The 25,797-nt window shown below is 40.6% G+C and overlaps 2 protein-coding genes across 3 annotated transcripts in view; both read right to left on the reverse strand.

The window, feature by feature from the left end:
* Positions 1-657, reverse strand: part of gab2 (GRB2-associated binding protein 2) — a 118,859-nt gene extending 118,202 nt beyond the window's left edge. For both annotated transcript variants that reach the window (XM_063204782.1, XM_063204781.1), the window contains exon 1: positions 240-657. In XM_063204782.1, the coding sequence (XP_063060852.1) occupies positions 240-311 (72 nt within the window). In that variant the 5' untranslated portion in view covers positions 312-657. The remainder of the gene's footprint in view (positions 1-239) is intronic.
* A 663-nt stretch (positions 658-1,320) lies between these two features.
* Positions 1,321-19,919, reverse strand: nars2 (asparaginyl-tRNA synthetase 2, mitochondrial). The gene is made up of 14 exons (XM_063204783.1): positions 19,602-19,919; positions 19,375-19,484; positions 18,945-19,065; positions 18,449-18,589; positions 16,509-16,589; positions 12,881-13,011; positions 9,754-9,886; positions 4,430-4,528; positions 3,672-3,709; positions 3,470-3,536; positions 3,032-3,169; positions 2,548-2,645; positions 2,053-2,079; positions 1,321-1,590 (listed from the first exon to the last, which is right to left on the reverse strand). The coding sequence occupies exons 1-14, from the start codon at positions 19,761-19,763 to the stop codon at positions 1,446-1,448; spliced, it is 1,491 nt and encodes a 496-aa protein (XP_063060853.1). The 5' UTR covers positions 19,764-19,919; the 3' UTR covers positions 1,321-1,445.
* Positions 19,920-25,797: the final 5,878 nt, after the last annotated feature.

Raw genomic sequence — 25,797 nt, forward strand, 5'->3', positions numbered from 1 at the left:
GCACCTGCTAGCGTGATCATCATCACACAAGTACTTCGTTTTCTAGACCTGTCGACAACAAGAGCTAAACCTTACTAGTAATTGCACAGGTCGTGCTTTACTGTTAAGCATAATTTTCTTATTTTAGACCGATTGCTCATCATGGGAGTTGCCCCACACGGTTACATAAATCCGGATGCAACCTGGCTTCAAAGGACAAAACAAGGATCGCAATTATGAATAAAATTATAACTTCTTACATATCTCCGTAGTTTCTTCTCTGGCGGTGACTTCCTGAGCCATCCTTGGCAGATTATTTCGCCGCCGCTCATGGTCGCAACTGTACCACCACCAGATTTAAACCGTATTCACAGCTGCAGTTGTATCCCACTCCTAGATCGTCCGTCCCATTTAGTGCGAGTACGCACAACACACACGCAATAAGCTACTATGTGATTCGGGCACACTTTGGTGCGGTCTGTCGCTCCATTCAGTGTCCTAACGCAAACGCCGTGCCGGGCGGACAGAGGTGGGTGCCATGATCCGTGATATACCCGGCGCTGCTCAGAAGTCCACAAACAGGATGTCTGTAGCCTGTAACTCTCGACCAGGGTAAATAACTAAGAAACGGTTAACTTGGAGCGGCGACCGCCAGGGAAGTGCGTGGTTTAGGAAGTAATGCAGGGTGTCTGCCGTTTGTTTTCCAATTCACACCACGCCCACTGAATTGAAGGGACGGTCTGTGTAGGGATGAGCTCGGGTTGAGCTTGACACAGCAACAAACAATCGTGTATTGTCCTGTTTCGTTGGAAGAGGGGATGCGTAAAGAAAGCTAAGGCCTGCGATGTCCGCTTTGGATCACTTTATTTGTACTTAAAGGTACAACTATGCGCATCGGTCCTGGCAGAGAGCTAAAAAGTGTGAGAACAAGGAATCCTGTCCCAAAGTTGACCTACGAGTGTCACGCTGAATTTTTTTTAACCAGTTACTATGTTTTGACAATAACTCGATCACTCATATAAAGCAGATGTCCTATGATTAGGCCACAAAACAGCAAATGGCTGTTCAAAGTAACTTACGTGCATTCTTTTGTGTGCTCAAGCGTGGAAAAAATGCGTGAGAAAGAGTTTCAGAAGTTACATATCAACCAGTGCCATCTAGTGGTTTTGAGTCCGAAGTGCCTGGTTACGCGGGACAATCACGCCCCATTACTTGAACAGATTGGATCATGCAAACAGTGTCCGACCTAGAATGTGTCAAAGATATTGTTCTATAAACACCTTTGCATTCATAAATTACAGGCAAGTAAACACAAGCACACACACACAAATGTACTACTCCTGACAGAAATATTACACAACTTTATTACACAATATTAAACTTACATATTCTTCATTAATCCATGTTGACAAGACAGAAGTCCTCCATCAGGCAGGCTACTCTAGTAGATATCATCATAATGAACATCACAAAAGGCAAGAGTGTGAAAACCTTGCAAATGGAATAACATCTTTGATGTTGTCTACACCCAATATGCACTGGAGGTAGCGCTCAAACCCCATCCCAAAGCCACCGTGAGGAACGGAGCCAAACTCTCTCAGCTGAAGATACCTACAAAAGGAGGAAGGAGCACAGAAATAGAATTTAGACATCCAGGAGAAATAAAGCATTCCTTTGCCTATGCCACTCTCTATATGTGCATCTAAAATATAAGCTTGCAAGGTGGCAGATAGGTTATAACAGTTGTAACTACTATTTCAATTTCATGGCAAATCAATGTTTCAGACTAATAAATTGTGATAGGCAATGCAAGTCAAGTCATACTGCTGACCTTTTCTCACAATACTGTACGACACAGTCAATGCTGAACATGATATATTCTAAGACATAATTTGCACGTCCCAAATTCAGTGTTTGCATTGAGGAATCTATCTAATATTGAGCTCCAATCTTTTGCCTGCCAAATGATTCTGTAGTCATTTTTCTTTGTAAAAAAAAAAAGAGGCAGGAGCCTAATAACCAACCTACAAAGGTGCCAGATGAAAATGAGTTGCGTAATCATCATGCTCTTACCATTTATATGTATCCTCCAGACCCATCCTGCAATAATGAACACGCATAGAAAAAGAGATAATTACTTAAGTGTACCCAATATGCTGATCTGCAAACTGTCATGGTTCTTCATGTGCTGTACATGGCATCAACAGCATGTTTTGCATTACTATTATTATTATTATTTTTTAAGGTTTAAAGTCTGAAAAACGGGGCAGAGCTACTGCCTTGTGTCAGGGGGGAGTTTGGTTACTATTTAGTGGTTCTCATCACTGTTTCAAATTGTCCATGATGCAAAATACATTGTACCGAAAACACAATAAATGTAAAACTGATATGCCAGGGGCCGGCCTAGATCCAAGATTTACTTGGTGCCCACCACTAAACAACTTTTTCAGTTCCCGGATGCTCCGTGTTAATGAGATGACCATGTTAGTCGTTGCAAGATTTAAGTGCGGGCACTGGCACCACAGTGCTGTGTTGGCCTGAAACCATGAACACCAGATGTCCCCTTACTCTGTGAGTCGGTTCCTCAGGAGGTCCAGTCTCTCTTCCCTCAGAGATCCTCCGCACAGCTCCCCAACGCCTGGCACCAGCAAGTCCACAGCCGCAGCCTGGGAAATACAGGACAGGGCAACTGCTACTCAAATCGGCTGACCACTGTAAGCAGTGATATCTTTGGCCCTTTGACTCTTTGACTGCTAGACAATGCAATGCCTAGACCTTCTACAATAGCTACTAAATTGATACTCCCTGAAAGGCTAATGTATCACACAGAATATGCATCATATCATATGTATCACTGACCAGTTAAAGGCATTTTCAGGTGGGACATAACCACAGCAAAGGTTGAAGTTATAATGTACTGATGCAATCTAAGACATCTGATGCATAAGTGGCGAAGAACACATTTGATGTATTGATGTCATTTTAAAAGTGCTTGATGTATTACTGTAACATAAGGCATTTGATGTATTATTTGGTGTAACTGGCGCCTCACAGTGTGGTGTGGCCCGTCCTGGTTGTCCCTGGCGTAGAAGGGCTTGATGTCATAGGGGTAATCGGTGACAAAGACGGGGACGTTGCCACAATGTTTCACCAGGTACTTCTCGTGTTCTGTCTGCAGGTCACAACCCCACTGAGAAAATGGAGACAGACAGTCATAATCATTTACTTTAAGGGGACAGAAAAGACGAAGAAGAAGAAGAAGGAAAAAAAGAAAGAAAGAAATCGCTCACTGTTTGCCCAGGAGCCAGCCAGCCAACGACATGAGAGGGAGACATTAAAAAGGAGTCGTCGTCCCCCCCCCCCCCCCCCAAAAAAACCCCCCCCCCACCCCCCCCCCCCCCCCCCCAAAAAAAAGCCCCCCTTTGAAATGATAGATACCCATATACACCTCCCCACACACCCCCCAATCCCTCCCCAACATACCACTCACCTCGGTGGGGAAAGTAAATGTCTGGGAACTGCGGTTTAGAATGTCGATGGCCTCTGTGTAGGAAATCCTGAGGGGTAAAAACGACACATAATATCATAATAACGCTGTAATGACGGGAGGTGGGAAAGATTAACCTGTTTCTCTTGCAAAGGCGCTTTGAGGTGGGTACGCACGATGGATGCACAGACGTAGACATACTTACACATTAAACTTTCGACTCAGCATGAGATCCACTTGCCCCTGGGGCCAAGAGAGAGAGATAGAGAGAGAGAGAGAGAGAGAGAGAGAGAGAGAGAGATAGAGAGAGAGAGAGAGAGAGAGAGAGAGAGAGAGACTTTGAACATGTGCAGTGAATTTACTACCTGCCATAACTGAATCAAACAGGTTTAAGAGGAGTACATCAGAGGCCCACCTACAAGAGTTCAGAGACTCAGTGACTCAGTGTGCATGTGACACTCTCAACTGTCATAGCAGAGGTCAATGGGTTCAGCTCACTTGAAGGTGCACTGTGTAGGATTGTGGCCAGAGTAGGTATTGAAACTAAGTTGCCCATTTAAACTGTGCTGTCAAATTTGGTCTCTTCATGAATATTTACTTAACCAATATTTACTTAACCAATATTTACTAGTATGACCAGGGTGCAGTTATTTTTACAGCTAATAATTTCTATTTCTGGAAATTGAATATGGCGAAGATCCACCTTTTCATGTATAAAAAGTGTAATTTTCCCAGTCATAACTAATACTTAGAATTTGATGGAGGGGGTAACTATTCAAGAAAAAGGTAACATTTGCGAATGTGCAGCACTAATTCTACTAAAAATAGTAAACAGTGCACCTTTAAGAGTGATAGCTTTAGAGTGATTACAATTATACTTTATAATGATAAAAAAACTGATGTGTAAACATGGCACCATAGCACAGATCCAGTATGTTGTGCAGTACATTATCCTGTACGTACCCTGTGTCCAGGTGTGACATATTTGTGAAAAAGTTCCACGTCCTCTGCACAATGTGTGAGAACATGCTCTGTGCTGGCTTTGAAGAGATTCTCCATCACCTGAAAACAGGGACATCAGAAGTAACGTCATCAGGTCTTAGCTCCTTAAGACTTTTATTACTCCTGTGAACGAGACCTCAGCCTATAACGTCTTATTTTTTTTTAGCTTTACCGGTAATTACTATTGCATTGTATCCTAACTTCTCATTTCCACACATTTTCCTTCCAAGTCAGTTATGCTCTGAACTGAACTGAACTGCCAAAGTGTCAAAGTAACAGTGCCCCCCGCCCCCTTCATGTTGTCCAGTGATTGTGTGAATGAGATCTCAAACTGTTACCGCACAATTTAGACCATTCATTCCTATTAGGCCTCCATTGTTGTTCTACCCTACTCTACATCGGAATACATTTTCCATTGATGTTATTGTTGCTGTAAGCTCAACTCTCAGTTTTCTGTGACTACAGTACAGTATAGTACAGCACAGCACAACCGTCTCAAAGTAACAGCTAATTTTACCCTGGAGATGACGCCCCACGATATCTCAGCCAGTTATACCATTTATTACTACTGTAGTACATTGTAGCCCAACTCAACGTTAGCATACATTTTCCATTGCTGTCATTTTAACTCTGAACACTGAACACATTTTTACACTGAACACTGATAGTTTTCTGCAGCCAGGCCACCTTTGGCGTTGCTTCTAGTCAGGCCAGGAGCAATACAAATATAGTTTCTGAGCTCCGAGAAATCTTTGCCGGGAAACAATCAACTTTTAGCAGCTCCAACACACCGTTTCCTGAGTGTCGGTAAAAGTCACACTTAAACTCGCAAGCTGGGAAAGGCCATGCAATGCATCAACAGGAATAGGGCATTTTACTAATAATAATCGATAATACAGTTATGGAGTTAAGCAAACATGTACTACAATCTGCATTTTTTGGGAATCATTTCTTATCAAGTTGAATAAACTATTTTCCAAGTTAAGGCACAGCTACCCTGCTTAGGCAGGCCAGGAAAATAATTGAGGATCCATCACGTGTTCTGTATCCAGAGTATGAGCTGCTACCCTCTGGCAGGCGATTCAGAGTGCCAGTTAAAAACAAGAAATGCATTCTCACAGAAAATGCTGGAAGCGGGCTTGCCTTTTGGGGCAGAGATGAAACAAAGTACTATTGAGAAAACAAAGCTAAAAGAAATCTTGGAAAAACTCCATCCACCCAGTCAGAAGTTATGGGCCAAACAATTCAGCCATCTTGGATTCAGCCATCTTGAAAGTGTTGTAGCTCTGCGTTTTGGGGATATACTAAATGACATACATGGTATTTTAAGTTGGCTAAGGAACACTGCATATGATATAATTTTTGAAAATCAACATGGCTTCGAGCGGGATTCGAACTCACAACCTCCATATCTGTAATCCAACCCCTTTGCCATTGATATTAAATGACATACAATACATGATATTTGAAGTTGGCTAAGGAACACTGCATATGATATCATTTTGAAAATCAACATGGCTTCGACTGGGGTTCGAACCTCCAACCCCCATATCCCTAATTCAGCACATTTGCCATTCATACTAAATGACATACATGGCATTTTAAGTTGGCCAAGGAACACTGCATATGATATCATTTTGAAAATCAACATGGCTTTGACTGGGATTCGAACCCCCAACTTCCATATCTGTAATCCAGCACATTTGCCATGCATACTAAATGACATACATGGCATTTTAAGTTGGCCAAGGAACACTGCATATGATATAATTTTGAAAATCAACATGGCTTTGACTGGGTTTCGAACCCCCAACCTCAATATCTGTAATTCAGCACAATTGCCATCCATACTAAATGATATACATGGCATTTTAAGTCGGCCAAGGAACGCTGCATATGATATAATTTAGAAAATCAACATGACTTTGACTGGGATTCGAACCCCCAACCTCCATATCTGTAATCCAGCACATTTGCCATGCATACTAAATGACATACATGGCATTTTAAGTTGGCCAAGGAACACTGCATATAATTTTGAAAATCAACATGGCTTTGACTGGGTTTCGAACCCCCAACCTCAATATCTGTAATTCAGCACATTTGCCATCCATACTAAATGATATACATGGCATTTTAAGTCGGCCAAGGAACGCTGCATATGATATAATTTAGAAAATCAACATGGCTTTGACTGGGATTCGAACCCCCAACCTCCATATCTGTAATCCAGCACATTTGCCATGCATACTAAATGACATACATGGCATTTTAAATTGGCCAAGGAACACTGCATATGATATAATTTTGAAAATCAACATGGCTTTGACTGGGTTTCGAACCCCCAACCTCAATATCTGTAATTCAGCACATTTGCCATCCATACTAATCGACATACATGGCATTTTAAGTTGGCCAAGGAACACTGCATATGATATAATTTTGAAAATCAACATGGCTTCGACTGGGGTTCGAACCCCCAAACTCCATATCTGTAATTCAGCACATTTGCCATTCATACTAAATGACATACATGGCATTTTAAGTCGGCCAAGGAACGCTGCATATGATATAATTTTGAAAATCAACATGGCTTTGACTGGGATTCGAACTCACAACCTCCATATCTGTAATTCAGCACATTTGCCATCGATACTTAATGACATACATGGTATTTTAACCTGGCTAAGGAACACTGCATATGATATAATTTTGAAAATCAGCATCGCTTCAAGTGGGATTCGAACTCTCAACCTCCATATCTCTTATCCAGCACATTTGCCATTGATAATAAATGACATACATGGCATTTTAAGTTGGCCAAGGAACAGTGCATATGATATAATTTTGAAAATCAACACGGCTTCGGGTGGGCTTCGAACCCTCAACCTCCATATCTCTAACCCAGCAGCATGCATTACCACTAAGCCAAGCAGCTAGCTGTCATGCACAGTCCAGCAAGACTATATTACATTGCAATGCAGAGCTGAACAATAGACTTCTAGAATGGTTCCTCGCACCTGCTCGTTAAGAATAGAATCTTGAGACAGTGACAGTTGAAATGGAACACTTCACTGGCTGCACCTGTTGTGATTGACTGAAAGACAGTTAGTATTGAGCTCTAGACAGGGGAGAAAATGAGAATGAGTTTTTTGTCTTTACAACATCGTTGTAAAAAAACTAAAAAGGAGTTGGCACGTGTCCTTTTCACAGATCGGAGTCATGCTTGTGATCTCTCTAACAGTCTTTGAATGAAGTTTATAGGTTAAATTTTTCAGGCACAAATGGACCTCCGTGTGGGACATGCGCTGATCTCTTGAAAAATGCCCTTTTCGAAAGACTGGGATTCTCCATAGAGCCAGGCCTGTTTTTTTTACAAACCTGCCATTTAAAAAGTATTGGGAGTTGGGAAATGAAACTTTCACAATTTGGAGACATCCCATAGAGCTCGCTAACAACGCGTCAACTAAACTTCTAGGTGAAAGTGTTGATGTTTTATGACCGAAAAAGCCTCCTACACTCTAATCTCTAGAGTGGCGGAACTTTGGTTCATGGAGGTTCCACCACTATTTTCAATGGGGACCCAGGCTTTCACAAAATCGCCAAAAACGGGAAAACGACAAGAGACACGGAAAAGCCTATTAGTATACGCGATCTCCAAGCCGAGCCGGTCGTTTTAGTGTTTGAACGGTGTCTCTATCTCGAAAGGCCTTGGAGGATATCCATTTTCTATTTTTGCTGCCCCTGCACAAGACCAATAATAAAATAATAATAATAATGAAACAGGACTTAGAGATTACTATAATCGGGCCTTGCTCTGCAAGGGCCATGCTCTGCATGGTCCTTGCTCCGCAAGCCCGCTTAACAAGAAAAGGTTTTTGAATAGGCATAGGTTTTCTTTTGTTCCGGAGTCTGTGAACCTATTGAACGCAGATCATTAAAAACTACCATCCTTGTAATGCCATGGATGTGTGTGAGATTCAGCCTATGTGAAATGTCAAAAGTTACAGATGATTTACAATTACATTGCACAGTGTGAATGGCATTGCTATTGCAATGCACCTGACTGTTGTCTTTGCCGTGTCCCTCCCGAGAAGGGGAGAGGGATAGAAGGGAATCACTGTTGCAGGAGATTGAGAGATATTTCATGTCACCTCTATGACTCTTGTTCTAGCTGCTAGTCCTGTGAGACAGAGATTCAAACTGCCTAGCACATAGTAGCTCCATCACTGAGAGAACATGTTTCACCGGAGACACAGAAAACTCAAATAGGCCGAGGGCCAAAATCAAAATCTGGAGCGAAGTCGCGGGCCAAACTCAATATATTTTTTACAAAAATGGACTGAAATTGCTCATGTTTAAACAGATTCCCATCATAGTTCAAATGTGCCTGCACATATTCTGTTGCATTTGAGTGTGAGTTGTTTCAATGGCCTGGGCCCACTCATATTCTTGTGATATACGCATTTTCATGTTCAAATCTTAATACTACTGATGTATGTGGGCCAACTGTAATGCACATTTGAAATGGTCTCGCGGGCCAAATAAAATGGCTCCGCGGGCCAAATTGGGCCCCCGGGCCTGAGTTTGACATCCCTGTCCTACAGGGACTGTGTGAACAAGATCTCTTAAAGCAGTGTTTCCCAACCAGGGGTACGTGTACCACTAGGGGTACGCGAGCACGCTGCAGGGGGTACTTGGAAAAATGTTATTATTATAACAAATATATGGAGCAGTCACATCAGGACAGAGAAAGCGATATAGAAAATGAATTAGGGGGTACTTGTGGCACAACTAAGAGGCTTAAGGGGTACGACAGACAGAAAAGGTTGGGAAACACTGTCTTAAAGGACCAGTTCAGTCAATTTCAATATGCTGTTGGTAATGCCCGGTGCCCATTTTTCAGCTCAGCCCTTTCCGAGATATGGGCAATTCTAATGGGGGCAGCGTTCGTTTACATTTTAAAAAAATGAAACATAGGCCAACTCCAAATATTTTCCCAAAAGGTACTGCTGTTTGCTAGTTGTCTGCTGATGTTTTATAACCTTTTGGATGTTTTTGGGAATAAATAAAAATGCATGAAGAAAGAAAAAACTGACCCTGACAAGTTCAGAGTAGTGTGAGCATTACAACTGCATGTTGAAATTGACTGAACTGTCCCTTCAATGTCATGTGTTACTACATTGTTTCTCTACTCTACATTAGTGTATATTTTCCATTCATGTCAATTTTTCACTAAACTAAACTCTCAAGTTTCAGAGTGTCAAAGTAACAGCAGGTTTTACCCTGATGATATCCTCCAGGGAGCGGGTGAAGGCGATCTCTGCCTCCACCATGTAGAACTCGGCCAGGTGCCGCCTGCTCTGGGAGTTTTCTGCCCTGAAGGTCGGCCCAAAGGTGTACACCGCTGGGAAGGCCCTGTCGCCAGAGTCAAACAAGTTGCAACACGGTGAAATTTCCTATTAAAGATACACTTCATAGATGCGTACAATTGTTTTGCCCACCTCAAATTGAATGGGTGTGTTGGATATAACCAATGGTTCAAAGTCATAGACAAAAATCTCAATGGAAATGCAATTTAAGTGTAAGTGCAGTGGACGGTGTGTGGGATTTTTGTCTAATATTTTACATGTACAAATGTAAAATGTCAAGTCAGAAGGGTTCCTTTTAGACTGGGGTATTATGGACATCTACGGTATAGCCTTTTACAGCAAATTGGATAGCTGGGAATCTGACTGACTGTTTTCTGAACAAAACTTATCTACAGTCCCAGGAAAAAGTTTGTACACCCTTTGAAATTTCTTACGTTTCTGTCAAAATTGGTCATAAAACGTGGTCTGTTCTTCCCTGAAATCACAAGAAAGAACAACCAGAGTCTGCTTCAACTAATTCAATTCAACATTTACAAGTTTTCATATTTCCATTGGCCATAAGATGTAAACATTCACAGGACAGCAAGGCATAAGTAAGTACACCCTTGCATCCAATAGGTTTTAACCCTAAGTTAGTCGTAATAACCTCAACCAGATGTTTCCTGTAGTTGCAGATCAGATTAACAAAACAATCTGGATGCATCTTGTCTTCCTCTTCTTTAGAAAACTGCCCTTCTTTAGCAAGGTTTCTGAGATGTCTGGAGTGAATTGCTTTCTTGACTTCATGCCATATCATCTCAAATGTTTTTGTCAGAGCTTTGACTGGGCTATTCCAGAATGTGTATTTCATTGTTATGAAGCAATATGAATGAGTCAATTGCCTCTAAAATATGGGTTGTTGTCCCATTTCAGCACCCATCCTCTTGTGTGCTTCAACTGTGTGACAGACTACCTCACATTTTTCTGTAAAATATCTCAATAAACTTCTGAGTTCATTGTTCCACTGATAAGCAAACTGACAAAGGGCCTGAGGCACCAAGGTAGCCGCATATAATGATGCTCCCGCCACCATACTCAAAAGTGGAGATGATGTTTTGGTGAAGGTGTGGTTCTCCAGTTGTCATCCAAATATGACATTGTGTGTTCCCCTGAACAATTCAACTTTGGTTTCAACGTTGGTCTACAGAATATTTAGCAGTAATTATATGAAGCATATGAATGCTTTTTCGCAAACCTCAAAGGTGCAGCAATATTTTTTGAATAGAAACCCCATTAATTTTAGATTGGCAGAATGAACCCCATTTTTAGCTATTCTTGGTTACATCTCCACCTCTGAGTAGGGTGGCGGGAACATTATTATATGTGGCTACCTTGCTGCCTCAGGCCCTTGACAGTTTGCTATTATCAGTGGAACAATGAACTCAAGTTTATTGTGATATTTTACAGGAAAAATGTGAGGAAGTCTGTCACAGTTGAAGCACACAAGAGGATAGGTGCTGAAATGTGACAACAATCCATACTTTAGAACCAAATCGGCTTTAGAGTGGCTTCATAATAATAAAACACACATTCTGGAATAGCCCAGTCAAAGCCCTGACAAAAAACAATTGAGATTGTATGGCATAAAGTCAAGAAAGCAATGCACTCCAGACATTCCAGAAACCTTGGTGACGAGACGCAGTTCTCTAAAGAAGAGGGAGACAAGACACATCCAGATTGTTTTGTTAATCTGATCTGCAACTACAGGGCAAGTCTGGTTGAGGATATTGCCACTAACTGAGGGTTAAAACCTATTTAATGCAAGGGTGTACTTACTTATGCCTTGCACTCCTGTGAATGTTATGACCTTATGGCCAATACAAATATGATAACATGTAAATGTTTGGGTGGAATTAGTTAAAGCAGACTCTGATAGTTCCTTCTTGAGATTTCCGGGAAGATCACACCATGTTTCATGATCAATTTTGACAGAAATGTAAGAAATTTCAAAGGGTGTACAAACTTTTTCCTGGGACTGTACCTGTTACTGCCATCTCGGCTTGCTCTTGTTTTTTTGTGTATTACCTTGCGTGGACTTCTGATACCGCAGTCTGTACAAGACGAAACCTGTTCCATGCTATTAGCACAATGGTACAATGATGTCTATTGTTATGCTCTATCAATTAAAACCTTTCATCTGTACACATTGTCCATTGACACACAAGGTGGGCCGTTTAATGGTGGTTGCCTTAGCTTTAAAGGCACAAATAGTTCAATTTATTTTATTTGTCACATACTACATATTATTTGTAGCGAAATGATGATGGGGTCATCAGCTCTGCATCCAAAAGAAGTAAAGTAAAAAAGAAATGAGTAATAAAACAAAAACATATTAATTAAAAAAGATCACTGTTCAGCAGTCACACTGCCTGGGGGGGGAAATGTCTTCCTCTTCCTCAGTCTTTCTGTTCTTTCTTGCATGAATGGTAAAGAGTCGTCTGCAGGACTTAAGCAAGGGTAAGATGTTTGCATTGGGGTGCGAGGCATCCTGCATTATTTTCTTGGCCCTGGCTCCCACCCTCTTAGTATATATACCCATGAGTCCTGGTAGGTCGGCTTTTATAGTGCGCTTTGCAGAGCGCACTACTCTCTGTAGGTCCTTCTGTTCTCGTCTTGTGCAGCTTCCAAACCAGGCTGTAAAACAGCCCATCAACACACGCTGACGAGTAGAAAGTGGTCAGGATGGGAGTGGAGACCTTAAACTTCCTCAGTAGGTGGAGAAAGTACAGCCGCTGCCTGGATTTCACTGTCAGGTGTTGAGTGTGTAGTGACCAGGAGAGGTCCTCGGTCAGGTGTACCCCCAGGTACTTGTAACTGGAGACCCTCTCCACAGGCTCCCCACTGATGGTAAGTGGTGTGTATGCCCTGCTCTGCACCTTCCTCAAGTCCACTACCATTTCCTATACACAATGCTACTCACCCAGCCATGGCAACACCATATCCAACTACAATGCTACTCACCCAGCCATGGCAACACCATCCCAGCTACAGCAGTACTCACCCAGCCATGACCTCCAGGTGAAGCTGACCTGAGACGGTCAGGTAGGTGGGGACAGAGAAGAAATGGGGGCTGCCCTCTTCCTCCTTCTCCTCCTGGTCTGCCACTTCTTGTTTTCTTTCTCTCCTGGCGGGCTGAAGATTTAACAGGACGGTCACTGTAACCGGCTCTTTACAAAGAGGATATCTGCTACAAATATATGATGACTGTAACCGACAATGAAGTCACTGTAACCGACAATTAGAGTGAACATTGTAAACATGATCACTTTGGAAGTATATTCACTGTTACCAACATGTTACAGCATTGACAGAATGGGCAGTGTATAAAATATAAATCTCTTGAAAATTCTGCATTAATATTAAAGGGATATTGCAAACAACTCTTTAGAAAGTGGATATTTCAATAAATGATACTCTACTATTTGCAATATGGTGAATGGCAACTGACCTATCATTATGTGGACATTGACTCTATGGTCGTTTGAACTAATCTTTTTCAAAACAAACAGTGCAATCCTAATGGGCAAATTCTGAACAGCTTGTTCCACATACAGCTCCAGGCCTTTTTATTAGAATACCATGAAAAAGTTGATTTATTTCCATAATTCCATCAATAATGTTAAACTGTCATGGATTGTAGATTCATGGCCCAGTTTTTTAACTATTCCGATCATTAAATTGTTTATTTTTACACATTTTGGTCTTCCAGCTCAAAAAAAACATGAATTGGGGAATTCACATCATTAGAATATTGTAATAAAATCACAATTTGCTTCATCAAAATTTGTTTCACATCAGTGCACATCAAATCAGTTGAACTTTGGTACTTTCTACACAACATGCAATGTTCAATACTTGGTTAGGACTCTCTCTGTCTTAATATTATTAATAATAACGGCCATGAAGCGTTTAACATTGAAGTCAATGGCAGAAACAGTGCATGGGAGTAATGGAAGGCCAGATATCCTTGATGCTTTGCCGTCAGCTGTTTTTGTATAGCTGACCTGGTGTCCCACACTTCCCTCTTCAATATACCCGAAGATTTCCATGCCACGTTTTGGTGTTAACTCACCAGTTTAATTCTAACTCAACAGAAATTAAACCCCATTCATTTTCAATGGGGATTCATTTCTGGTTATTTAGAATTAAACTGGTGAGTTAGCGCCAAAACGTGGCATGGAAATCTACAGGGTATATTGAAGAGTGAAGTGTGGGGTACCAGGTCAACAAACAAGAACAGCTGACAGCAAAGCATCAAGGATATCTGGGCTTCCATAACTGCCATGCACTGTTTTTCCATTGACTTCAATGTTAAACGCATCATGGCCATTATGAAGACAGAGAATGTCCTAACCAAGTATTGACCATTGCATGTTATGTAGAAAGTACCAAATTTCAACTGATATAATGTGACCCGAATTTTGATGAAGAAAAATGTGATTTTATAACAATATTCTAATAATGCGAATTCCCCAATTCATGGGTTTTTTGAGCTGGAAGACCAACGTATATAAAAAGAAAAAAAATAATGTTTGCAATAGTTAAAAAACTGGGCCATGAATCTACAATCCATGACAGTTTAACATTATTGATGGAATTATGGAAATAAATCAACTTTTTCATGGTATTCTAATAAAAAGGCCTGGAGCTGTACACAGCATTTCACATTATTACGCAAATGACATTTTTTGCCGTTTTCCTAAATAATCAATAGAAATGACAGTCGTCATAATTTTCAAGTAATCGGCCATTAGAGTGCAATTCAAAAGTTTTTGAATGAACCTTCCAATGATAACGGTATTTTTTTAAATAACAAAAAACTTAAAATGCCCAAAATGCTCTGTTCCAAATTATTATGCAAAACAGTTTTGTAGTGTTGTAATGCAAATGTATGTCTTTTTTTCCTATTGACATCAAAAACAGTTGGCATTTGGTGCCTTCTAAATTACATTTCAATGTTCAATACTTGGTCATAAGCTGTAACTGGAATGCTGCGTTTAACATTGAAGTCAATGGCAGGGCATTGCATGGGAGTTATGGAAGCCTAGATATCCTTGATGCTTTGCTCTCAGCTGTTTTTGTTTGTTTGGTCTGGTGACCCACACTTCACTCTTCAATATACCCGTAGATTTCCATGCCACATGTAGGTGCTTTGGAGGTGATGACATTCTAACTCACCAGACATAGCATCCCATTCATTTTCAATGGGGTTTTATGTCTGGTGCGTTAGAATGTCATCACCTCAAAAGCACCTAAACGTGGCATGGAAATCTACGGGTATATTGAAGAGTGAAGTGTGGGTCACCAGACCAAACAAACAAAAACAGCTGAGAGCAAAGCATCAAGGATATCTGGGCTTCCATAACTCCCATGCAATGCCCTACCATTGACTTCAATGTTAATCGCAGCATTCCAGTTACTAAGACAAAGAGCTTATCACCAAGTATTGAACATTGAAATGTAATTTAGAAGGTACCAAATTCCAACTGTTTTGATGTAAATTGGAAAAAAAGAAAGAAATTTGGATTACAACACTACAAAACTATTTTGCGTAATAATGTGGAACAGAGCATTTAAAGTTTTTTTTATAATTTTAAAAAATAATGTTATCATTGGAAGGTTCATTTTAATTGTACTCTAATGGCTGATGACTTGAAAATTATGACGACTGTCATTTGTATTGATTATTTGGGGAAACAGCGAAAAATGTCATTTGCATAATAATGTGGAATGCGGTGTATACAGTACAAGTTGAAATTAAATCCATTTGGATGTTACACAATGAATAAACCATGAAGCTAAATTGCTCTAAAGAGGTAGATTATACCCATTCCTGGTGTTGTGCGAATAGCGGTCACATATTAACACATAACTGGAGAAGACCAAGGTCAAACAAGGCCTGGAGGTGGGTGGGGAGCACACAGACAGGAACTGTGGTGGAAAGTTAACAATAACAACAATACCATAATACTAAAATGACTTCTAATATTTTTACACCTCCCAAATGCCTATTTTAAAGCCAGCAAAGTGAGTTGAACATGAAAGACTTCAGTTTCAATATAAATTAAATGACACAGACATGGCCCTCTTGACACCTCTATAATTCAAACCTCTAGCATTCATTGACTATCACTCACACACACACACACACACACACTCACACACACACACACTCACACACAGTGGACACACAAACACAGTGGGCCAAGTCAAAGCTCTGTTATACTTCTTTCAGTGTGTTTGTGTAATGTGCAACAGCTAGTAACTCAGCGTGGAAAGTTCAACAAACCTTCCAACTGACACTATACAATAATATGCTACTGACTGTAAATCATTACAGTCATAGTTTTACAGTTGGACACAGAGACCAGCGGAGTGAAGTGGTGCATTGCGCTAATGCACCATACCATGGATACCCCATCTCTCTCCCACTCTCATCCCGTCATGAGGGGTCAATAACTTTTTTGGGGCTGAGACGTCAGGTAGTCCTACGAAAGCTAGTGTCCATTAATTATTGGCAATGAATGAACTGTCTGCAATCAATGAACAAGTTTCTTAGATAATCCACTGAAAACAAAACAAAAAATATCCATACAATTAGCTGCACCCTGACATGTGCTACGGCTTACCTCCACCTGGAACAGATCTCCTGCTCCTTCGCAATCATTGGATGTGATGACTGGAGTGTGGATCTGTACAAAACCGTTGTCCTGAAATACATAAAGTCACTTTAGATATGTTTACACTGCAGATCGGATATGGCAATTTTATGCTCAGATCTGATTTTTTGACTGGCCCATTTATATCTATTCAGTCAGTAACCCAAATAATATTATGATCATGCCTGCTTACATTCTTTATCAGTCTGGACTGTTAACGCTCGTATCAATCCATGCTCGAGGCTGATACAATTGTGTTCATATATTCGGACATACATAGGGAAGAATGTTCTCTCTTCCCGTGTCTGCACTGGTGAACACAAAGAAAACTGGAGCACATATTTTCTCCCAATAGGCTACTACTCAGTAAAAATGTCAACGCACCCCACGATTGCGCGTTTCTTACAAGTACATCTTCTCTTCCCAAAATTGTTAAAAATGCGTTATTACGGTCCAACCCTTTCAACTTCGCTATCCTGACCCCCAACCCCTCAGGTTTACTTCAGCTGTGAATTATTGCGCTACAGGCTGTGTGGTGCGAATGTTGGTGCTGAATGAATGTTACTCAAGGCGATAATAATGAAATCATGTAATACACTGCTGAAATGATAGGCAAGTTGTGAAAGACTTCCCTGCCATACGGTATAGATATATACCTAGTCTTCATTGCAGCCACGAACTTTAGGTCTGAGCCAATCTGGCAAACTTGACATGGCCTATGTTAAGTGAGTGTTTCCCCTCTTCATGCCCCTCCCTGCGCGGACTATTAACCATGATCTGAGATGTGTGCATCATGTTTTCCTGGCCTTGTCCCTTGCCTGCAGAACACACTTCTCTTGTGCTGCTATTAATAAAAGAGAGGTGCATTATAGGTTAGTTGTTAAACTGCCTGCACGCAATGACAATAGATAAGGAATAGAATCGGCGATCTCTGGTAATAGTGTGCATTAATAGATTTAATATAAAACAAAGATCTAACCATAGGACTCTCCAGTAAGATTATTGGAAGACGACTGCTCGAATAGCTTATCATCTACTCGTTCAATTTCATCAAGGACACAAACAGACAAAGCAACGTTTAAGTAGGCCGATAACTTTATTTTAATTAAGACTTTCTACCACATCACTATTGCCCTTGCCGAGTTGAAGCTATGTCTCTCTGCGATTGCGTTATTTTCAGTGCTCACTGCCAAACAAGGGGCATTGCCAACAATCTGTAGTGCAAACATGACGAAGCTTGTTATCCACGCTAAGTTGCAGAAGCACACGTCAGGCAGGCAACATGTAGAAGTCAGTTCTAACCTACTCAACTACCGTTCATCCGCGGGAGTTTCTAGGGGGTTGAGACAAAATGCAAAGTCAGGGAAGTGCGTTGAGGATGCGTGCGCAGGCTATCCGAGAAGACCGAATGAAACATGAGGGGTTGCTTATTTTTTCATCATTATTTTTTTTTATATTCCTCTCTTTATTTATTTGATTATTTACAAATCGCACCTTGGCACCAACACAATCTCCATCCATGTTCGTCTTCTATCTGGCTGCATGCACTATAGCATGCGTCTCCCTCTTTTGACAGGTGTGAGAAATTGTCTTGATGATCTCTTGATGAGAGTCGCATTGATCAGAATATCCAATCTGACTATTTACACTATAGACACATTCACATATGTCTGAAGCGTACCTGAATAAAATCGACATTTGAAAACGGCATGTGTATGATCTGAGAAGATCAGAATTCCTGTGAAATTTTATGTTGTTTACACTTGGGTCGCATCGATCAGATTTGAGCAAAAAAATCGGATATGAGTCACTTCAAGTGACTTGTGGAAGCATGGCCTTTGAGTCAAACAAAACCCAGTCACATTCAATAAGGAACATTTTACAAACGAATGAAATCAGACAATATGTACCTTGAAAAAAGACTGGATAGCAGATGTTGCTTCACTGCGAACCCTTAGCAAAGCACTGAAGGCATTTGTTCGACAGCGGAGGTGGGGAAACTGTCTGATGTATTCCATAGAGTGACGCTCCTTAATTTTAAAGGGGTAATCCTACAAAACAGAAGACATCCAAATGAGGAGAAATGAAAGACAGTGGAAGAAGTGGACAGGTTTTTTCGCAGTCAGCTGCAGTTTAGCATGTAGTGATGGGACGCAAAAGAGAACACAGTAGTGAGAAAGAGAGCAAGTAGGCAGAATTACAATCTCATTTTACTGAGGAAGCCAAAATGAACTGAAAAAGCATACTGTATGAAAGGTGACACATAGTCAAGCTCCACAAAGAAGTCCAGTTGCTTAGAACTGAAATCTTTTGACAAGATATACAGCCAGTGCATGAAAATGTTTCAGGTCACAGACCGTCAAACATGTTTCGATGTTTGAAAAGGGCAGAAGGCGAGGGACTCACAACCGGATCACAGGCTCCAGTCACTTCAATGTGTCTTGCATGGAGCTCCACATTCTGTTTCTTGCTCGGACTCTTCTCCAGGCTTCCTGTGACATCAATGGCACTTCCAAACGTCAGGCCTCTTTAAAGTCAAGAATATGGGCACATGCTCACACACCACTCACACATAGTCTACTTGCAACCCTACAACAGTTATGAAGTAGGTGTAACTGAAGTGTTATAAACCTCTTGGATTGACAATTCTTGTTAATATGTTGTTACACAAGGATCATATCAGAGCAGCTGTGCAGTAAGAACTACTAAGTTAAAAAAAAAAAAAAGGAGTTTAAAACTCTGATTGGCAGCAATCAGTAAAATGTGTACAGTAGGATAAATTATGTATCCAGAGTAGCCATAGCGTGGTGTAGCCTATTGAGGAAACTGGCATCACCTGTCTTGCAAGTCGCTGCTGGCTACTATTTGTAGAGGTTGGAGAGAGGAGCCATCATTGACATGGAGGAAGAGATGCTCTTTCTGCGACCTGACAGAACGGACCCAACCCTGGAACACAACCGGGAAACCAATGTCACCCAAGTCATCCACTCTCCTCACCATCGTGGTAAATATACATTCAAAAAGACTGTTCTGGACAGGACAAGAGGGGAACAACAGTCTTACCTGTATTCTGACGTTAGATCCCAATGCTTTACTGGACAGAGCATCACGTACCGAAACCTTTTTCAACTGTTTTTGGCTGCACTGTCTGGAGATGCATTTTATGCAACTGAACAAGGTAACCCATTCAGGAGTCACATGCCGTAATAAATTACTTGAAAACATAATCGTAATGTTAATGAAATGGCTATTCTAAATACTTCAATCGGTAATTCATGTCTGAGACGATATTTACGCAAGTGGCATTCTCTTACAAGCAAAATTAACGCAGAAATACAAACGCTCTATTTTGACATTCAAACTCACGCTGCTTGCAGTTCACTTCCTAGGTCGACAGAGCTTCCGATTGCAAATACTTTGGATTGGCTGCATTCAGGCACATGATGTTCCAGGAACCAATGACGCACTTACGCGCATTGTGGGAGATGTATTTTTTTACACAGTGGCTCCTCTATTCTAATTTCTCTGGTGGCTCTTGCAGCCCAACAGCTCAAATATTTCACAGTTAGAGAAAGGTGTTCTAGTCTCTTGACATGTTAATTAGGAAGTATTTTCTCTGTGGAAATGCTGTCACGTTTTAGGTTTGGGTTTTTTTGTTTTTGTTTGTTTTTTTTCAAAATGTGTGGAGCTCATTTGCAAATAGGATATTGTCACGAATAGGCCTTGGCTAATAGGCTTAGAGACCTACGCCTACTGGTTGGGTTGACACATTTGAGTGGTAAACATTAAAAGTGCACCGTGTAATACTTTTAGTAGTTTATTTCCAGAATTCATACTGCCCATTCAGAAATGAATACTTACCACCAAGTCAAGTCAAGTCAGCCATTATTGTCAGTTTCTTCATATGCACAGGTCATACAAGGAAATTGAAATTACGTTTTCTCTCTACAGGACATAGACATACACAGGACTGACATTTACAGACTTACTTGCAGCTGTTTGATGTCAGAGTGATGGTCCAATACAAGTGAAGAGATGAAGTAATAGCCTACTGAGCATTAAACATTGGTGAGTGACAGTGATGGACCAGAGATAACAGTAACAATAAGTGATAGAGTAATAGGCTAAATAACAATTTAACATTGAACATAGAACATTTAACATTTAACATTTAACATTTAACATTGAACATGTAGGGGAAGAATAGACGACATATCAATAGGCCTAATAATAAAATAGAAGAATACAAATAAGTCAAGGCTATGCAAGGCACCACCATCAAATTCTAAGTAGGCCCTATTCATTATGACTGGGAAAATGGCACTTTCCCTTATTGCACTTTTCATAATTAAAAAGGGGGAGCTTTTCCATGGTCCACCATTTTGAATTTCCAGAAATAGGCATTTTTGTTAGCTGCAAAACTTGTATTTTAATTTTGGTCATACTTGTAAATATTGGTTTATTATTTGTAAATATTCATGAAAATATTCATGAATAGGCAGCACAGCCTGCGTATCTACTCTGCTATCCATCTTACACAGTGCACAGAAAGGTGGCCAGATGCAACTTACTGCACATTGAAACTGTGCTGCCTATTATCAAATTTGATCTTTTCATATTTACTAAGTAAGACGAGAAGATTCCCCTTTTCATGTATAAAAAGTGCAGAATTTCATGGTGATGCATATTTGACAAAAAGGTAACATTTGTGAATGGACAGTATGAATTCTGGAAATGAACTACTAAACATATTACACAGTGCACCTTTAATGATAATGTGTGTTATTATAAAAAAATAAAAAAATAAATAAAAAAAACAGGACAGTCATTCCACTTCCAGGAAAAACCTGGGGGTGTGGCAACACTACTTACCAATTCAGGCTATTCAAGTAGGCCATTGCAGACAAAGATGTCTTTGACTTGCAATTCCAATTAGCAGACATGACAGAAATCCACTACGGTATTCATGTATAGGCCTACAAATTATGCATTTCCAAGCCATAAAGTGAAAGTGAAAGCCCAACTGGGAAACTCCAACTCCCATTGATATTGTGACACAGCACTGCACAGCACACAAGTGTACACTGCACACAACGAAATTGCATGTATGCCTCAGGGAGCACTGGTTAATTACTCCACCCACCAACCTGGTGGGTAGGGTGTCGAACAGGCAACCTTTCGGCTACAAGTCTGTTACCCATGACTGCCAATAAAGATTTTGAATGGGCAGCATATTGCTGGAAATAAACTACAATGGGTCACTGTTCTGTTGCACAAGCTCATACACTAGAATAACAGAGTAGGGTAGAGTAGAGTAGAGTAGAGTAGAGTAGAGTAGAGTAGAGTAGAGTAGAGTAGAGTAGAGTAGAGTAGAGTAGAGAAAATTAAGTTGTAGCAGACTTATAAAGGTAAAGTGAGTTATAGCAATCATACACACAATATATAAACAATATATAAACAATAGATAATATGACCAAATTAGTCCAACTGATAATATACTACTGATACACTGATACTTAATGCCTCTTTTCCACTGCCATTTTTCTGGTAGGCCTACAGCCCGACACAACGTGACTTGGCCGCCACTTTTTGCTTTTCGAATAGGCACGAAGTGGCGGCCGAGTCGTGCTGTGTCGAGCTGTAGGCCTACCAGTAAACCGGCAGTGGAAAAGAGGCATAATACACTAGTGAAGTGAAAGTGAAAGCCACCTGGGAAACTCCCATTATCATTGTGACACAACACTCCACACAGTGCCCACTGCACACAACAAAATTGCACTTATGCCTCACCTGCGGGGGCAGCCCCAAACGGCTTCAAGTTTTGTCAGAGGATGCGCTCAACTTCTTGGAAAAAAATCAATGTCTGGGTGTGCGATAAAAGGTATCAATTTAAAGAAGAAAAATCCGCACTCACAAACTACGTCTAATTATTTATTTATAGATTACCACCATGTCCACAAGCAACCACGTTTCGGCTATCAAGCCTTCTTCAGTGTGTGGTACCTTCGTCGTAATGAGTGCAGATTTTTCTTCTTTAAGCCCCAAACGGCGCCACAAGGGAGCGGTGCAGCGGAGTGACCATGTTCAGGGTTACCGACCCCCACTAACCTGGCAGGTTGAACCTTTGGGCTACAAGTCTGACACCCTAACCACTTCCCATGACTACTACTGATACACTTCATGTGCTGTGTGTCCCAAAGTGTTTGCACCACACAAAACATTTCCATGTGAACACTCAACAGAAGGCCCCAATTTCTTCTCTATTGTTAGAGTGGGAAGTAGCACTGGCTTGGCAAAATACCTATCATTGTTGACAGTGCTCTGGGGTGCAACATGCAACTCATGAATTGAGACAGCTTGAAGATGATATCACCCAATAGGACGCTCCCCAGGGCCTAAACTGTGGCTACTGTGGTCTTGCGCATGAGGTCCTTGGCCCATGAAATCAGAACTGAGAGAGGACATGCACATTTTTGCAAGGAAGCAACAGCTCTGGTATCTTACACCACTTTTCAACCACTGTATGCTTCTGCCAAAGTCCCGAGCTACCTCCTTGCAAATGTTCCTTTCCCCCTGCAAGAAAATGGCTTGAACACAGACTCACCAATATTGAAACCTTATAACACAGTTTGTCTGACGATGGTGCAACCCATTTTCGAGAGAAAAAACAGACAACAATGCTGCCCATTGGGGTGCATGATCTTTGGGGACGTGGCGTATTTCTGTACATTTACATGTACGTAGCATGACAACAATGTCATATGAAGTGGTTTTATGCTGGCCTGCTGTATCCTTCCAGTAAGGAAAAGGGCTGAGTCCAAGGTACCCTTGTACACAAAATACACGACGTAAGTGCTAGCCCAGGTTATTACTCTCTATTTATTATTACTATTACTCTAGTTATTAATAGATGGTACGATACAAATTAAGCCTATTGGTAAAAGATCTGAAAAGAGCTAACCCAAGGCTAATTTAAGGAGGCTGAGGTAGTGCTATTTTTGTGTTTGCTGGGTCCCCATGTGCAGCAGCGGTTCTATCCATTTGGGCGGCCCAGACACGACCCAAACTACCTATTCTGCTTCAAGAGAAGAGAATGGATGAGTGCATCTGTGGGGTAGTGTGAAAATATTCAGGTGCTCATCGGTTTCCAAAACTTGCAAACTTGTAGAGAGAGAGGGTCCGAGGCACTCTGAAGTCAATATTAAAAGTCCTTTATTTAATACATGGACACCATAAAGCCGACGCGTTTCGGTCGCGTACCGACCTTCTTCAGGGCTAATTAAAAAGTGAAGCAAACAGGTGAGTCCTTAATAATCTCAAGACAGGTGACCACATCACGTGACAAGAGCCTGTCGCTACACTATTAGACACATAACACAGAACAAAGTGACACAAAAAATAAAAATAAGAATAAATGTAGAAAAAAGCACATCAAGAAAGACACCCCATGATTAACTTTAAGACGAATTATAGTTTAAGACATAAACTATAATTCGTCTTAAAGTTAATCATGGGGTGTTTTTCTTGATGTGCTTTTTTCTACAATTATTATTTTTTTTTTTTTGTGTCACTTTGTTCTGTGTTATGTGTCTAATAGTGTAGCGACAGGCTCTTGTCACGTGATGTGGTCACCTGTCTTGAGATTATTAAGGACTCACCTGTTTGCTTCACTTTTTAATTAGCCCTGAAGAAGGTCGGTACGCGACCGAAACGCGTCGGCTTTATGGTGTCCATGTATTAAATAAAGGACTTTTAATATTGACTTCAGAGTGCCTCGGACCCTCTCTCTCTACCTATTCTGCTTATTGGAAAATCCTGTTCTGCCCATGTGTAAATGTCAAAATTGTTTTTTTGTTTGTTTGTTTTTTTTTTAAAAACATGTCAAATTTGTCCAGTATGTCTATGCAGTTTAGGCTGTAACAAACTTGGATTATTGACCACAATAGACCTTCCTTTTATAGATAGGAACAAACAAAGAAACAAACAAAGAAATACATAGCATACATAGGCCTACATACATACATACATACATACACGGGTGGGAGACGTGACGCCTTGTTTTTTCATAACATTGGTTAAAAACCTACAAAACTGTTATCTTCCTTTAAAAAACAAATGTAAATGAAAGACTATGTGGTACATTATGTTTCATATTAGTTTTAGATGAGAAGAAACATTTTTGTTAAGATTTATGTACAGGTTTATATGTCAAATATCCTGCAGTGTGACTGTAACATTAATGAAACCTGGAATATAATATATACATAAATTAACCAACAACATTTTCAATAATGTATGAAGCATTTGGCATGATTGCATAAATATTAACTTTATATTAAGATATGTGAATGAGAAAAAAACTCAAGACAGTAATATTAACTACAAGTTCAATTTCATAACACAAATTGCGTCCTGTGGGGTGACATGTATGTCAATGTTTGTGAATGGGCAGCTGCAAGGCCAACTACAAGGGTCTTAAAGACTGGTTCCTAACCAGTCAGTACCTCAGTTATTGGAGAGTGCTGTGGAAGTTTAAGGTGACTCTTAACCTCTTAATATGTCTTCATATTGCAATCTTTCTGTCACGCAATGCTTAGGTTCATTTTATGGTGTCCTGTGGTGTGACTGCTCTTATAGAAGGATTTTTTTTTGAATGAAAACACATATTAAGATTAAACACAATATCATTATCAAGTTAGCATGAGCTCAGATGTCAGTCATGTATACAAAAGGATTAAAATGGCCATAATGCAGTGAATTCCCTGTGGTGTGACTCCATTTTCCTGCGGTGTGACATGCCTATGCAATGTGTTGATGCAGGACACATTTTCCCAAAAATGGCAAAAATAAGGTGAAATTCCACAGACCACTAAGTGCTTTATTTTTTTCTATTTTTTTCCAATTTTTATCCATTATTTTTTTTAGGAATTTGAAAAACGTTTTTTTTTTTTTGCGTTACGCCCACATCAACCACGTCAACCACCCACATACATACATACATACATACATACATACATAAATACATACATACATAGTAGACCTACTGTACATACATACATACATGACCCTCAGCTTACAGTATGGACGCCAGGTTTAGCCCAGGACCCAATGCATAAGTGTTGCTGTCTCCTCTGCTGCAGCAGTGACACATCATTTTAATGACGCACACAAAGTCAGCGGGGTCAGCGTGATTAATTTGGCTACTTTATGCTTACACGTACCAATTACAAAACCGCTTGGGACTGTGACACGCTGGGTG

Source organism: Engraulis encrasicolus, chromosome 8 (genome assembly GCF_034702125.1).
Source record: "Engraulis encrasicolus isolate BLACKSEA-1 chromosome 8, IST_EnEncr_1.0, whole genome shotgun sequence".
NCBI lineage: Eukaryota > Metazoa > Chordata > Actinopteri > Clupeiformes > Engraulidae > Engraulis > Engraulis encrasicolus.